Genomic DNA, 15,307 nt, shown 5'->3' on the forward strand with positions numbered 1-15,307 from the left:
CATCTGTTGTTGGACATTTAGGTTGTTCCCATGTCCTGGCTATTGTAAATAGTGCTGTAATGAACATTGGGGTACATGTGTCTTTTTTTTTTTTTTTTTTAAATTAATTTATTTATTCATTTCTGGCTGTGTTGGGTCTTCGTTTCTGTGCGAGGGCTTTCTCTAGTTCTGGCAAGCGGGGGCCACTCTTCATCGCGGTGCGCGGGCCTCTCACCATCGCAGCCTCTCCTGTTTCGGAGCACAGGCTCCAGACGCGCAGGCTCAGCAGCTGTGGCCCACGGGCCCAGTCGCTCCGCGGCACGCGGGATCCTCCCAGACCAGGGCTCGAGCCCGTCTCCCCTGCATCGGCAGGCAGACTCTCAACCACTGCGCCACCAGGGAAGCCCCATGTGTCCTTTTGAATTATGGTTTTCTCAGGGTATATGCCCAGTAGTGGGATTGCTGGGTCATATGGTAGTTCTGTTTTTAGTTTTTTTAAGGAACCTCCATACTGTTTTCCACAGTGGCTGTATCAATTTACATTTCCACCAACAGTGCAAAAGTGTTCCGTTTTCTCCACACCCTCTCCAACGTTTATTGTTCGTAGATTTTTTGGTGATGGCCATTGTGACTACTGTGAAGTGATACCTCATTGTAGTTTTGTTTTTTTTTTTAAACTTTTTTGGTTTTTATTTTATTTTATTTTATTTATTTATGGTTGTGTTGGGTCTTCGTTTCTGTGTGAGGGCTTTCTCTAGTAGCGGCAAGTGGGGGCCACTCTTCATCGCAGTGCGTAGGCCTCTCACTATCGCGGCCTCTCTTGTTGCGGAGCACAGGCTCCAGACGCGCAGGCTCAGTAGTTGTGGCTCATGGGCCTAGTTGCTCCACGGCATGTGGGATCTTCCCAGACCAGGGCTCGCACCCGTGTCCCCTGCATTGGCAGGCAGATTCTCAACCACTGTGCCACCAGGGAAGCCCCGCATTGTAGTTTTGATTCGCATTTCTCTAATAGTCAGTGATGTTGAGCATCTTTTCATGTTCCTCTTTGCCATCTGTATGTCTTCTTTGGTGAAATGTCTATTTAGGTCTTCCACCCATTTTTTAATTGGGTTGTTTGTTTTTTGGATATTGAGCTCCATGAGCTGTTTGTATATTTTGGAGATTAATCCTTTGTCCGTTGCTTCGTTTGCAAGTATTTTCTCCCATTCTGAGGGTTGTCTTTTCATCTTGTTTATGGTTTCCTTTGCTGTGCAAAAGCTTTTAAGTTTAATTAGGTCCCATTTGTTTATTTTTGGTTTTGTTTTTATTTTCATTACTCTAGGAGGTGGGTCAAAAAAGATCTTGCTGTGATTTATGTTACAGCGTTATCTTCCATTAGGCTCTTTAAATTTTTATCATTTGTGTAAAAAGAAAAATTTAGGGATTAGTTGACTTTTTCTAGATCAGGACTAAAATTTCCATAGAACACTATTTAGTAAACCTAAACTTTTTCTTTTTTTTTTTTAAAGCATTGTTTACTTTGTTTATTTATTTATTTATTTTTGGCTGTGTTGGGTCTTCGTTTCTGTGCGAGGGCCCTCCCTAGTTGTGGCAAGCGGGGGCCACTCTTCATCGCGGTGCGCGGGCCTCTCACCATCGCGGCCTCTCTTGTTGCGGAGCACAGGCTCCAGACGCGCAGGCTCAGTAATTGTGGCTCACGGGCCCAGCCGCTCTGCGGCATGTGGGATCTTCCCAGACCAGGGCTCGAACCCGTGTGCCCTGCATTGGCAGGCAGACTCTCAACCACTGCGCCACCAGGGAAGCCCTAAACTTTTTCTTAAATATTTTTATATACTGAGCGGAAATTTTAATTTGTTTTCATTTCATTGCTGTAGAGTTTTGGAACTGTGATACAGCTTTCGGTGGTTATAACAGGAGCTTACTATCTTTTTTTTTTTTTTTTTTAAAGATTTATTTATTGATTGATTACTATGTTGGGTCTTCGTTTCTGTGCGAGGGCTTTCTCTAGTTGCGGCAAGCGGGGACCACTCTTCATCGCGGTGCGCGGGCCTCTCACTATTGCGGCCTCTCTTGTTGCGGAGCACAGGCTCCAGACGCGCAGGCTCAGTAGCTGTGGCTCACGGGCCTAGCCGCTCCGCGGCATGTGGGATCTTCCCAGACCAGGACTCAAACCCGTGTCCCCTGCATTGGCAGGCAGACTCTCAACCACTGCGCCACCAGGGAAGCCCAGGAGCTTACTATCTTTACTGTATGAAAATTGTATATAAAATCATCTCTAAATGGGTTTTAGACTCTTGGATCATTTGAGTCCTAAATATTTTCTTCTTTTTAAATTTTACAGTTGTCTTTTATGTATTTTAGTTCAGTGATTCAAATATGTGAATAACATGAAAGAAAGACTGAGTATAATTTATGAGTAAAAGGTCTTTGGGTTTTATTAGAACAAAAAAGCTGATCCACACTTTTTGTAGGAGCCAGAGACTTAGAATTCCAGGAATTTATATCTTTTTTGTTTGTTTGTTTTGTTTTAGGAATTTATTATATCTTGAAAAGCAATTTCTGAAGAAATTGGCTACTCTGAAATTTTCTAATGAGGGCTTAAAATATTAACTTAATGAATTTTGGCTGTAATTCTGATTGAGACTAGAAGTGCAAGCTTGTTTACACTAAACTGCTGTAAGAAGGCAGCAGTGAGAGAAATTCTGCTTAGTGAGAGAAATTGAGTCATGTAAGATACCAGTCTATAAATTCAGAGCATATACTTATCTTTTAATGTATTTTGCATACCTTAAACAATAATTTCTTATTGCCCAATACTATTTGACATTTCACTGATTTTATCTTTTGAGTTTATGTATGTTTATTTTTCCTTTTTATAAAATTGGTTTTCTCAAAGAACTTTTGGCATCTCAGCCAGGACAGAATATAGTAAAGGTACGGATAAGTAGGCCATAAAAGAGTGCTTTGGATTCTTTCCTGATCTAAAGGAAATTTAAAATAATGCAGTGGGGACTTCCTGGCGGTCCACTGGGTTAAGACTTCGCCTTCCAGTGCAGGGGGTGCAGGTTCAATCCCTAGTCAGGGGGCTAAGATCCCACATGCCTCAGAGCCAAAAAACCGAAACATATAGCAGAAGCAATATTGTAACAAATTCAATAAAGACTTTAAAAATGGTCCGCATCAAAAAAAAAAAATCTTAAAAAAGATAAATAAATAAAATAAAATAATGCATTGAACATCAAAGTTGATCACATGTGATCTGCCCGTCCCAGAGGCAGTGGTTTTGAGCTTACTTTGGCAGCAGGTACATTGAAATGGGAACCAAAAGCAATAGGTTAAAATTTTTTTCTTTGGTTTTTGTAGAATTTAACGTTCTGCTAGGCTGCTGAATGCAACTACTATAGAGAGAGATGAGGTCTGGAGAGAGGAAGCAAGTTGTGAGTAATAGTTTTAGGAAAGGACCAACTGGGAGAGCTTAGGTGGGAAAGAGGAAAATTATCTAGAAATGTAGAATTTTGGAGTGTTATCTGAGTAGGGCCTAGTGTGATGCTGGGGGTGTGCTTGTGGTCTTGTAAAGCCTTAGAATATAAATGACTTGAGATTAAAAGCTACTTACTCATTTTATATCCTGTGATGTTTAGCATAGGTATAATATGTACATGGCTAGTGAATTCATTTCGTTAAGAAGTTCCATTCTGTTCATTGAGGAGAAAAATGCAACTGACAGTTGAGTTTAGGGGTAAATATTTTATAGGCCTAATGACTTGGAGGAATGATTTACAAGGCACTTGGATGATAAAATAACTGTCATCTAAGATGAAATCAGCCATCTTAGCTCGTTTCCGTATTCTAATACATTGCAGCTCTAGTGTTTTGTTAGTCTGTCCATAATGTTTTTCCTTTTTTTTTTTTTTTTTTTTGTAGCTGTGCTGCGTGGCATGCAGGATCTTAGTTCCCCAGTCAGGGATCGAACCCATGCCCCCAGCACTGGAAGCTCAGAGTCCTAACCACTGGACTGCTAGGGAATTCCCTGTCCATGTTTTGAACTCTTATTTTGGAGTGGTATATCCTAGTAAGGAAGCATTTGGTTAGAGACGTAACAAGAAAAATAACACTTTTTAAGACATTTGGATTGATTTAATATGATTATGAATACATTTTAAAAACGTTTTATTTTGAAATAATTTCATATAGAAAAGGTGACAAATACTATAAAGAATTTCTCTGTACTCTTTAAGTAGATTCCTCAAATTTTAACATTTACCACATATGTTTTATTTTTTCTGTTTTGTTTTTTTTTTTTAACTTGTTTTGATTTGACTCTTTGGTCATTTCAATTTATTATTTACTGCCCTCCAAGTTCTGGATTAGGAGCTATTGAGCAGATGATTTTTTAAAAAATTAATTAATTAATTAATTTGGCTGCGTTGGGTCTTAGTTGGGGGATCTTTGTTGCGGTATGTGGGATCTTTTGTTGAGGCGTGTGGGCTCTTTGTTGTGGTGTGCGGGCTTCTCTCTAGTTGTGGTGTGTGAGCTCCAGAGCGCAGGCCCAGTAGTTACAGTGCACAGGGTTCTCTAGTTGCGGTGTGTGAGCTCAGTAGTTGTGGCATGCAAGCTCTCTAATTGTGGTGCAGGCTTAGTTGCCCTACGGCATGTGGGATCTTAGTTCCCCGACCAGAGATCAATCCCACGTCCCCTGAATTGGAAGGCAGATTCTTAACCACTGGACCACCAGGGGAGTCCCTATTATTTTTTTCTCTTTATACACATTATTTTTTTCTGAGCTGATGGTAGTAGGTTATAAGACAGGATGCCCTTTTACAAAATACTTGAATATGTGTTTCCTAAAAGACAAGGATATTTTCTATAATAACTATAGTACAGTGACCAAAATCAAGAAATTAACATGAAAATGATATTGTTATCTGATCTATAGTTTTTTTTTAAAGTAAACATAATCTCAAGATTTTATTATCTTCATAATAAAACAAAATATGAAGCTTAGAACTGGATCACTCGGCTCTTTCTCTTCTTACATCCTCCCAGCTCAAAATGCTTGCTTCTCTTAATAGCCAGCATTCTCTTAGATCTGCAGTTGGCTCAATGCATTCAAGCCTCAGCAAAATCATCTTTGTGGTTTTATTTAGCCTTTTTCTGGAAAACCAGCTTAGTCTGTCCACCATAGCCACTCTCCTTCCTGTCATAATGTTCCTTTCCTTGGAGAATATACAGAGAATCCTTGCGCTTCTTGTACTGGATCACTTTGTGGGCAGGTTTGCGACACTAATTACAGAAAGTCCAGCAGGTTTTAGAAATGGTTACCATGTATGCGAGAGCACTGTCGATGTGGAAAGAAGTGATTTACAGTTTTTACTCAAATTTTGCCAGTTGTCCCATTAACATCCTTTTAGCCAAACATATTTTGTTTTGGCCCTAATAGGATCCAGGGTAGTATCATGTATTGATTGCATTTACTTGTTATGTCTCTGTAGTCTTCTCTAATCTGGATTAGTCCCTCAGTTTTCCTTTGTCTTTTAAAAACCTTGGTAATTTTAAGAATACAAACCAATTATTTAGTATAATGCTCCTCAATTTAAGTTTATTTCCTCATGCTTAGTAATACCACAGAACTGATGTTGTATTCTCAGTGAATCATATCAGAAGGCACATGGTTTAATTTTGTCTCATTGCTAGTGGTACTAATTATTATACATTTTAAAAGATGTTTCTTATCTCTCCTAATAACTGATGTTTCAAGTAAGTGTTTATAGTCTTAAGACTTTTCTTTGAATAAATTTTGGTGCTTCAAGTTTGTTTATGAATTAGACACTAGAGCAACAGTGCTTTTTCCAAAAAAATTATTTATTTATTTTATTATTAATTTTTTTTTGCTTGTGTCGGGTCTTAGTTGCAGCACGCAGCATCTTCGTTGAGGCATACGGGATCTTTTGTTGTGGCGCGGGTTCTTCATTGTGGTGTGTGGGCTTCTCTCTAGTTGTGGCGTGCAGGTTTTTTCTCTTCTCTAGTTGTGGTGCATGGGTTCCAGAGTGCTTGGGCTCTAGTTGAGGCACGCAAGCTCAGTAGTTGAGGCACACGAGCTTAGTTGCCCCATGACATGTGGGATCTTAGTTCCCTGATCAGGGCTTGAACTCGCATTCCCTGCACTGTAAGGTGGATTCTTTACCACTGGACCACCAGGGAAGTCCCGTAGAGCAGTAGTACTTTTAAAAATAAATTACATTAATTTCAAAGCACTTAAAAATATTCTATAGTAATACATTTCACAGATTTGCTGATAAAGGCATCTAGAGATTGAGACAAGTGCACTATTTGAATGTTGCCTTGAAACTCCTAACATCGTTTCTGGGGTGAATGAGAAGAGTGAAATAAGAATCAGAATATAGATCGCCAAAGTTTTCTAATTTAGGGTTCTGACTGCTTACTATTAAGTTAAATTTAGCATCTGAATGAGCTGCTGTAAATATTAAGTTTCTTCATTTTTATCTTATTTATTAGATTTCCTTATTTGTGGTGGTGGTTCGTTCCAGGTGACGGGGAACAAGTATGGAATTGTATACACTATTTTTCTTATAGCCTCGCATGTTGCTGATACATACGTAAATGTTTTTCCCTGTTTAGCAGTTAAGAAGGGCCTTTTCCAAAAAACTATAATGCTGCTAATCCAGATGCCCATTCTTTTCTCCTTCTCTGTGCACTACTCTGGTAGATTACTTATGTTGAATGGGGGACAGGGGAGACCCTTAGCACATAAGTGGTTTTATACTTTTTCAGATTCCCCCTGAGTCCAGCCATGCCGGCTCCCATTGGCTGAGACTGCCCAGCATGCCCTATGCTGAGATGATCCAGTTACTGAAGGACTGCTCACGCGGGGAGCCGGCCTTTTGGGAGGGGGTTGGGTGAGTTAATTTCTTTCATTTTTAAGAAAAAAATATTATGTGGTGTGGCTTGGCAAAAAAACACACCTTATAGATAAAAATGGGCTGCTGGACCATCTCATGGCTAAGCCATCCCAGCTCTTTCTTGCATTATTTCTGCATAATAGAGTGCTTCTAAGTAGAAGAAATTTATGCTAAATTTGAGTGACTTTTTAAATAGAAAGAAATATAATCAGTAAATTAAGAAGTGGCCCAATTATAATAGACCCTATAATAGACCCTATTAGATATTTATTTAAAATGGTAAAAATGAAACATAGTCTCACACTAAGCTCCTTTTTAGTGATAAATTTTATTTTAGAATGACTTTAGAGATAATCTCTTATCCTGCTCACTAGAGAGAGTATCAATCTATTATGTCTGTACTCTGAAGATTTTCCAAGGGTAGCTGAAGTGGATGATTAACTTTTGGAAGGCACATATTTGTCTTTAATTCCTGCCAGGGTAGTTTTGGGTCTTATTCGTGATTTGTAGGGTGGTCTCTGAAATATTGTTCTCTCTGGAGTTTTGGTAATATTACTGCCAACAAGAAGAATGGAATCATACATAAGTTATCTTTGCTTATCTTTTTAACATTTTAAAATACAGTTCTGGGCAACTAGAACTGAGAAATTCTTGCCTCTGGGGAAAGTGTCCCCTGAGTCACAGATAATGTTTATGTTCCATAAACTATGAAACCTCTTTGTCAGCCCATACTGAGGATGATAATTGGGGAACAAAACATCCAGTTTTGGTCAGGGAACAAAAACAGCCAGCTGGAGGAACAGTAACCTGCAATTGCCTATAGTTCTTAAAAGGCAGATTGGCCTTTAAAGTTAGAGAACTTAGCCAGAAGAAGGATTTGTTAAGTATAGCCACTCATTCATTGCAGACCATATTTCTACCTCTTGTGCTGCTTAGGTTCTATGAGTTTGTTTATCTGATGATTATATCCTTAATGTTTAAATCTTATTTGGCATTGTAGTACAACTTATTAAATTTTACTGTACCTGTTTTGTTTACTTCAACAGGAGCATAGGTGTTCTTCTGCAGCATCTCTGAGATTTATTTCACCATAACCGTTTCTCTGTTGCCTTTTTAAAGGGGTCCTAATTTCATATTCGATAGTCTTCAGCTGTTTCCTGGCCTGTAGTCTCATCTCACACTAGCCTGTCTTATCCACTGCCTCCAGACTGCTTCTTTACAAGTTAGTCCTTTCCACTCAGAAACTTAAACTCAGTAGTCTCTGAGTGCCTTTTATGTGCTTAGCTGCTTTTGGTAATAGAAGTCAAGTATTCTAGGGGTTATCTAGTCTTTCTCCTGATCACTTGAAACAAAATTTTTTTTTTTGAATTGGCTATACTTTTTCATTGCTTGGCTATTATTTCATGTAGTATGTGTTTTAACTGCCAGGCTTTTTTTCTTTGTAATTATATTTTAAAGCATCAAAATCAGCAGTGTTTTTGGTTTTGTTTTAATGCACATTTAAACAGAAACAATGGCAGGCTGATGGGTTCTAACCTATTAACTAATTCTGTATAATGGGGATAAGGTGGAGATTTTAGGAGATAGGAAAAGATGTATATCCAGGAGAGTGAGAAGGTAAATGGACTAAGGGAATGTATTGTGATTACTGAGTGGCATTCAGGATCCATTTGAGGTACCTGATTATGAATTTAAAATAAGTCCACACACTGTCATTGTCTTTTATTCTAGTCATGTTTAAGCTGAACAAGTGCAGGCTAGGAGTAACTTGATATAATAGAGCAAGAGAGACAAGGGAACCGTAGGTTTATGCAAGATTGATTGGAATGACTGACTGTGGAACTTAACCTGAGTTAAGAAGGACAAAGAAGTGAGATTGGTGAAAATGTGATAGAATTAACTGATTTAAGGGTCCTGCTGGGATTGAAGGATTGCAGAGTTGGGGTACTAAAGGGAGTGGATTTGAAAGATGTGAGGGGATGATCAAGAGAGAATTGTGTGAGTTTGAGAACTTACAGGGCTTGTAGTTTTTTTTTTTTTTAAATAAATAAATTTATTTATTTATTTATTTTTGGCTGCGTTGGGTCTTCATTGCTGCGTGCGGGCTTTCTCTAGTTGCACCGAACGGGGGCTACTCTTCATTGCAGTGTACGGGCTTCTCATTGCAGTGGCTTCTCTTGGTGTGGAACGCGGGCTCTAGGCACGTGGGTTTTAGTAGTTGTGGCGCGTGGGCTCAGTAGTTGTGGCTCGCGGGCTCTAGAGCCCAGGCTCAGTAGTTGTGGCGCATAGGCTTAGTTGCTTTGCGGCATGTGGGATCTTCCTGGATCAGGGCTCGCACCCATGTCCCCTGCATTGGCAGGCGGATTCTTAACCACTGCGCCACCAGGGAAGTCCCATGGGGCTTGTAGTTAGTAATGTATTTGTGGGAAAGAGTTCTTGAGGGGTGGGGTGAGGACAAAGAGGAGGTTAAGGAGCCAGGATCAGGAGGGCTCCTTATTTGTGAGCAGAGTTTTGTTGTCGTTAGTATACTTACTGATACTCTTAATAAGAAAATATGCTTCTGAATTTAAACAAAAATACTTAAGTGGTATGCTTTCTACCATTCTAAACATAGAATACCCCTAGTTGTACCAAAGGTTTAAAGGATAAAAATACAATCCTGTCTCAAAAGCAATAATTTTAAAATTCCTCAGATGTTGATATTATCTAGATCAAGTATCCTTAGTCTGGGACCCATGGACTCTGAAATTGTATGCATGATTTTTGTATGTTTCTGGGGAAAGAGTTTATAGATTTCATTAAGGTATTTAAGAACTGCTAATCTATATATAAGCAGAAAACTAGTTATATAGCAGAAAATGCATAATATCAGAGTATAGATGTTTTTTTTCGCCACATCGCACGACATGCGGGATCTTAGTTCCCTGACCAGGGATTGAACCCATGCCCCCTGCAGTGGAAGCATGGAGTCATAACCACTGGACCGCCAGGGAAGTCCTGGAGTATAGATTTTTAAGTCTGAGTATCAAGAGAATTTTGTGTTGATATGGCTAAAACATTAGCTAACATTCATGGCTTTGTTTTTTTCAGGGACAGAGTGTCTATGAAGAGAAATGAATATGTAGCTTTACCTGAATAGATGGGGAAGAGGGCCTTTAGGATGCTTAAATATTGCTTCTTTAAATTAGTTTTTAAAATTATTTTTGCTCCTGTTCTTAAATTCTAGTACATGACTCTCAACCCCTCTACTAAGAGGAAGAATACTGGATCTCCAGACAGGAAGCCCTCAAAGAAATCCAAGACAGACAACTCTTCTCTCAGTTCACCACTAAATCCTAAGTTATGGTGTCATGTACACTTGAAGAAATCCTTGAATGGCTCACCACTCAAAGTGAAGAACTCAAAGAATTCCAAATCTCCAGAAGAGCATCTGGAAGAAGTGATGAAGATGATGTCGCCCAACAAGCTACATGCTAACTTTCACATTCCTAAGAAAGGCCCACCTGGCAAGAAATCAGGGAAGCATAGTGACAAACCTTTGAAAGCAAAGGGCAGAAGCAAAGGCATCCTGAATGGACAGAAATCCACAGGGAATTCCAAATCTCCCAAAAAGGGCTTGAAGACTCCTAAAACCAAAATGAAGCAGATGACTTTGTTGGACATGGCCAAAGGCACTCAGAAGGTGACACGAGCCCCGAGGAATTCTGGGGGCACACCTAGGTCCTCTAGTAAACCTCATAAACATCTGCCTCCTGCTGCCCTCCACCTTATTGCCTACTACAAAGAAAACAAAGACAGGGAGGACAAGAAGAGCGCCCTGTCCTGTGTTATCTCCAAAACAGCTCGTCTCCTCTCTAGTGAGGATAGAGCTCGTCTCCCAGAAGAATTGCGAAGTATTGTTCAAAAACGCTTTGAGCTTCTAGAGCACAAAAAGAGATGGGCTTCTATGTCTGAAGAGCAGCGCAAAGAATATTTGAAAAAGAAACGAGAGGAACTGAAAGAAAAGTTGAAGGAGAAAGCCAAGGAACGGAGAGAGAAAGAAATGCTCGAGAAACTAGAGAAACAGAAGCGGTACGAGGACCAAGAGTTAACTGGCAAAAACCTTCCAACATTTAAATTGGTGGATACCCCTGAAGGGCTGCCCAATACACTCTTTGGGGATGTGGCCATGGTGGTGGAGTTCTTGAGCTGTTATTCTGGGTTACTCTTACCAGATGCTCAGTATCCTATTACTGCTGTGTCCCTTATGGAAGCCTTGAGTGCAGAAAAGGGTGGCTTTTTATACCTGAATAGAGTGTTGGTCATCCTCTTACAGACCTTGTTACAAGATGAAATAGCAGAAGACTATGGTGAATTGGGAATGAAGCTGTCAGAAATCCCTCTGACTCTGCATTCTGTTTCAGAGCTGGTTCGGCTCTGCTTGCGCAAATCTGACATTCAGGAAGAAAGTGAGGGCTCAGACACGGATGACAACAAAGATTCAGCACCATTTGAGGACAATGAGGTACAAGATGAGTTCCTAGAAAAGCTGGAGACCTCTGAATTTTTTGAGCTAACATCGGAAGAGAAACTGCAGATCTTGACAGCACTCTGCCACCGGATTCTCATGACATACTCAGTGCAGGACCACATGGAAACCAGGCAGCAGATGTCTGCAGAGTTATGGAAGGAACGGCTTGCTGTATTGAAGGAAGAAAATGATAAGAAGAGAGCAGAGAAACAGAAACGGAAAGAAATGGAAGCCAGAAATAAAGAAAATGGAAAAGAGGAGAATGGGTTAGGCAAAGCTGATAGGAAAAAAGAAGTCGTGAAGTTTGAGCCCCAGGTAGATATGGAAGCTGAAGACATGATCAGTGCCGTGAAGAGCAGACGGCTGCTTGCCATTCAGGCTAAGAAGGAGCGGGAAATTCAGGAGAGAGAAATGAAAGGTAAAATCTTGTGTTGAGAGAAAAGAGGAAGCCCTTTAGAAGATAGTAGAAGGAAGGAAATTACTGAGGTAATGGTAGCATCTTCGTTTGTCACAACTATTTAGTTATTTCTGTGTGTAATAACCTGACCCTTCTAGGTATGTAAGATTCTAGCAGGAGTGTTCAGCCTGGCATTCTGCAGTTAATGATAGTTTGACTTGGATTAGTGTGATGTTGGCATCTTTTCTGGCTTAGTAAAGGACCAAATCCACAAACAGACATAGTGGAGATAACATATGACCTGGGAATGGGCTGACCTGGGTACCTGCGACTTAGCTATAGTTCTTTGAGCAAGTTGCTTATCCATGCCTCAGTTTCCTCATATGCTTAAGATTGTCGTAACAAATGAATGACAAGGTATTTGAAGCCCTCAGCACAGTTGCCAACTCAGATATTAATCTTTTCCTTATTAAGATGTAAGGAAATAAAAATTTGGGGCTTTCATAGCACCATTAAGTCTGAACTTTTTAAAAAACAGCTTTATTAAGAAATAATTCACATACTATACTATTTATCCACGTTTATTGTACAGTTCATTGTTTTTTAATATATTCACAGATATGTGCAGCCTTTATCATAGTCAATTTTAGAACATTTTCATCACCTCAAAAAGAAACCCCATGCCCTTTAGCTATACCCATCCTCCCCAGACCTAAGCAATCACCGTCCACTGCTGTATCTCTATATTTGCCTATTCTGATACATCATATCAGTGGAGCTGTATAATAAGTATGTAGTCTTTTGTGACTGGCTTCTTTCACTTACCATGTTTTCAAGGTTCAGGCTGTAGCATGTCTCAGTACTTAATTCCTTTTTATGGCTGAATATTATTCCATTGTTTGGATATGTCACATTTTGTTTATCCATTTATCAGTTGATGAATGTTTGGTTTGTTTTAATCATTTTTGGCTATTATGAATAATGCTGCTACAAGCACTGGTGTACAAGTTTTTGTGTGGAGATATGTTTTCATTTCTCATGGGTGTATATACCTAGGGATGGATCTGCTGGATCATATGGTAGCTCTGTTTAACTGAGGAAGTCCTAGACTGTTTTTCAAAGTGGCTGCACAATTTTACATTCCTACCAGTAGTAAATGAGGGTTGTAATTTCTCCACTTGTCTGCATCTTTGCCAAAGCTTGTTATTCTATGATTCTGATTATAGCTATTCTAGTGATTGTGAATTGGTATCTCATTGTGGGTTTTTTTTTTTTAAATTAATTAATTATTTATTTTTGGCTGCATTGGGTCTTCATCGTTGCGCGTGGGTTTTCTCTAGTTGGGGCGAGCGGGGGCCAGTCTTTGCTGTGGTGCGCAGGCTTCTCATTGCGGTGGCTTCTCTTGTTGTGGAGCACGGGCTCTAGGCGCGTGGGCTTCAGTAGTTGTGGCTCATGGGCTCTAGAGCACGGGCTCAGTAGTTGTGGCACACAGGCCTAGTTGCTCCGTGGCATGTGGGATCTTCCCGGACCAGGGCTCGAACCCGTGTCCCCTGCATTGGCAGGCGGACTTCCAACCACTGAGCCACCAGGGAAGCCCTCATTGTGATTTTGATATGCATTTCCTTGATGACTAATGATGTCATCTTCTCTTGTGCCTGTTTGTCTTTTGTATATCTTCTTGGACAATATTAATTCAGATCTTTTGCCCATTTTCAAATTGGGTTATTTGTCTTTTTATTATTGAATTACAAGGGGTCTTTATATAGTCTAGATACCAATCCCTTAAGATACATGATCCACAAACATTTTCGCCCATTTTGTGTGTTTGTTCTCTTTTTACTTTCTTGATAGTGTCCACTGAAGCACAAATTTTTAAAATTTTGATGACATCCAATTTATTTATTTTTTTCTTTGGTTGGTTGTGGTTTTGGTGTCAAATCCAAGAATCTGCTGCCAAATCCAAGGTCATGAAGATTTACTCCTATGTATTCTTCTAAAAGTCTTAAGAGTTTTAGCTCTTACATTTAGGTCTTTGATTCATTTTGAGTTAATTTGACTATAGACACATCAACTTATTTCTGGCTATGTGTGTCTTTATACCAATACCACAGTGTCTTGAGTAGAATTGAGAAGCCAGAAATAAGTTGATTATTGATATAGAGAAACAAACAGAACATTATAAATATATAATATAATTATATATATATATATTTAAATTTTATTTATTTATTTGGCTGCGTCGGGTCTTAGTTGTGGTACGTGGGATCTTCGTTGTGTCGCGCTGGCTTCTCTAGTCGTGGCGCTTGGGCTTTTCTCTAATTGTGGCACGTGGGCTCTAGAACGCATGGGCTCAGTAGTTGTGGTGCGCGGGTTTAGTTGCCCTGTGGCATGTGGGATCTTAGTTCCCCAACCAGCGATTGAACCTGCGTCCCCTGCATTGGAAGGTGGATTCTTAACCACTGGACCACCAGGGAGTCCCTGTAATGTAATTATAAAATATGTAATAAATATCAGTACTTTGCCAAGGACAGTATTTGAATTAGAGTTCAGGTCTTTTGATGTCTAGCTCAGTGCTGTAACCTCTGGAACTAAATTTGGTCTTTTTTTTTGATGACTTTCCCTAGATTGTTTTTTGTTTGTTTGTACCTGCAAGAGAAGGAGCTTTTCCTTTATTGTGATTTGGCCATTACTCTTTTTGTCATTTACCTTTGTACTGATTTCTACTGTAATCATTGTTGCAAATGTACAGCTCTATTCAGGCTAGAAAACCATTTATTAAAAGTAACAAATACCATACCGTTCTGTTTTGGTTTTTGTCCGCACTGTGCAGCTTGCGGGATCATAGTTCCCTGACCAGGGATTGAACCTGGGCCCACGGCAGTGAAAGCACTGAGTCCTAACCACTGAACTGTCAGGGAATTCCCCCATATTGGTTTTAAATAGATGAAATTTGTCTTAAAATTTTAAGTAACATCTTTAGACTGATGCATTTTCCAGATTCTCGCTACATTGTGGATGTTGTCATCAGTAGAGTACCAGCAGTAAAATTGCTGACATTGTGAATAGCAGTGCCCTTTACTTACAGTATCAAAATTTGTGACAGTTGTGGAAAAACTTGAAAGATTCCTGGGTGTCTTTCGTTATTGAGGGAAATTTCTATCTGGATAGAATAAACTTATAAAATGAATGATCAGAAATAAATTGATTAAAACTTTTTTTTCATCATTAACAGAAGCAACTTGCTGAATAACTCAAAAAATAGTATTAAAGAGGCAATAATTACTATTATCTGCTGATGCTTCCGTGCCCTTGCTTTCTCAATTCTTTTTCTGAATTCCTCAGGACTGAAATATGTTTTATTTTGAAATAGCTATTTTGGTTTTATTCATCCTGATCATTTTGAGGATCCTGTGGCTGGTCCTGTCAGAAAATGTTTCAGTTAATTCTGTTTAAGGACTATTTTAACTTTACATTTAAAATTAATTATCAATAAAATAAAAT

General features: G+C 39.4%; 1 protein-coding gene and 1 pseudogene across 2 annotated transcripts in view; one reads left to right on the forward strand and one right to left on the reverse strand.

Moving 5' to 3' along the window:
* Window positions 1-15,307, forward strand: part of BAZ1B (bromodomain adjacent to zinc finger domain 1B) — a 67,957-nt gene that overhangs the window by 26,950 nt on the left and 25,700 nt on the right. For both annotated transcript variants that reach the window (XM_059895834.1, XM_059895835.1), the window contains one exon: window positions 10,126-11,827. In XM_059895834.1, coding sequence (XP_059751817.1) covers window positions 10,126-11,827 — 1,702 coding nt within the window. The remainder of the gene's footprint in view (window positions 1-10,125; window positions 11,828-15,307) is intronic.
* Window positions 4,981-5,304, reverse strand: LOC132349138 (large ribosomal subunit protein eL42-like; annotated as a pseudogene).

This window comes from Balaenoptera ricei, chromosome 15, assembly GCF_028023285.1.
Source record: "Balaenoptera ricei isolate mBalRic1 chromosome 15, mBalRic1.hap2, whole genome shotgun sequence".
NCBI lineage: Eukaryota > Metazoa > Chordata > Mammalia > Artiodactyla > Balaenopteridae > Balaenoptera > Balaenoptera ricei.